Source organism: Nothoprocta perdicaria, unplaced genomic scaffold (genome assembly GCF_003342845.1).
Source record: "Nothoprocta perdicaria isolate Ctin4 unplaced genomic scaffold, notPer1 scaffold_106, whole genome shotgun sequence".
In the NCBI taxonomy this organism is placed as follows: Eukaryota; Metazoa; Chordata; class Aves; order Tinamiformes; family Tinamidae; genus Nothoprocta; species Nothoprocta perdicaria.
Genome location: NW_020454161.1, coordinates 2,454,991 through 2,456,552, shown reverse-complemented (window position 1 = coordinate 2,456,552; position 1,562 = coordinate 2,454,991). Strand labels below are relative to the sequence as shown.

The 1,562-nt window shown below is 55.0% G+C and overlaps 1 protein-coding gene across 1 annotated transcript in view; it reads left to right on the top strand.

The window, feature by feature from the left end:
* Positions 1–372: 372 nt before the first annotated feature.
* SP8 (Sp8 transcription factor) overlaps positions 373–1,562 on the top strand; it is a 2,424-nt gene continuing 1,234 nt past the window's right edge. The window contains exons 1-2 of the mRNA XM_026045118.1: positions 373–393; positions 1,335–1,560. Coding sequence (XP_025900903.1) covers positions 373–393; positions 1,335–1,560 — 247 coding nt within the window. The remainder of the gene's footprint in view (positions 394–1,334; positions 1,561–1,562) is intronic.

Below are 1,562 nucleotides of genomic sequence, written 5' to 3'. Positions count from 1 at the left end.
TGTCGGAAAGGGCAGCAGGGGATTAACCGGTTCTAGGCAGGAAAGTCCGAGCTGGGTGACAAACACCTCCCGGACCGCAGAAAGGGGCCGCCACGGCGGAGCGCAGGGCTCGGTGCGGGCCGGGGCCGGGGCGCGGTGGCCGGCCGCGTTGCTCGACGGCGCTGATGACCTCACGCAGTCACGTCGCGGAGCGGCGCGGCGGGGCCCGCGATTGGCTGGCGGCGGCTCAGCGGCACTTCAAAGCCGGAGAGGGAGCTACAATTGTGGTGGAATGGGCGGAACTGATCATTGTATTGCACACCTCTAAAAAAAACACTGCCTCTGATTTATCAATATAAAAAAGATCCTCTGAGAGGAGGGCACTTTTGTGTGATGGCAACTTCACTTCTAGGGGTGAGTCTAAGGATTTTTTCTCTTGCTGGTTTAATTAGTTTCTTTTTATTGTCGATTGGAGGGGGTTAAAATCACCCCTGTCTTGACCGGGGCTATCAGTCTCCTCTATTGAGCCTTTTTTTTTTTTTTTTCCTTAAGTACAAGTGAGTTTAGGAGAAAAGAAAGAGAGAGAGGGGGAAAAGGGGGCAGAGTCACTTTTCAGTTAGCAGGAAAAGGTTTTAAGGGCATTTGTAGAAACAACTTACAGAGCCTGGGCTGTGCTGTTCCTGTGCCCCCGGAGAAGCGGCCTTTCTTCTTTACATATGACTGCTAGAAGGAAAAAAAATCAAGCCTAGCACTCTCATTTTTCGTGTGCAATTTCTAAATTTGCAGCAGTTTTTTCTTTACTTATTATTTTCACTTAAAATAACACAGCTCGCCGTGTCCAGCAGGTACGTTAAACTTGCGTCTACATGCATCTGTACGTGTGTTAAAATTATATTTAATTATTTTTGGGACGTAAATAAGTCTGTTTAAGGAAGAGGKTTTTTTTCCCATGTTTTTAAATTTTTGTTTATTTTGTAATCGTGCAATTATTTTACTTAAGAAAACAGTCTTTCTTGCCTGAGGAACGGGAACGGGCCAGTTCCTGAGCAAAGAGAAGAAGCTATGCGACCGTAGTCGCATCCGTGCTGCGGGTGTATGTAGTGTGGGGGGGTCTTTAGGATAAGCGAAACAACTTTTCCCCTTCCCCCCCCTTCCCCATTTTAACCCTTTCCGAGCAGCTGCGCGGGAATTTTCCTGCTGCAAAGTGGAAGGCGCCGGGAGCCCCGCGCCGCGCTGCCGGCTCCGTCCCGGTGGCGGGACAGYGCGGGTGGCGGGACGCTGCGCGAGGCGCGGGCAGCGGGGCTGCTCCGAGGCTGATGCCGGTGCCGCGCCGCTCTCCCCCTCTGTGCCCGCAGGAAGAGCCGCGGGTAGGCTCCACGCCGCTGGCCATGCTCGCCGCGACCTGCAACAAGATCGGCAGCCCCAGCCCCTCGCCGTCCTCCCTCTCGGACAGCGCGTCGTCCTTCGGCAAGGGCTTCCACCCCTGGAAACGCTCCTCCTCCTCGTCGTCGTCCTCTGCGGGCAGTTGCGGCGCCGTGGGCTCCGGCCTCGCGGGCTTCGGCGTGGCGGGCGCGGGGCGCGGC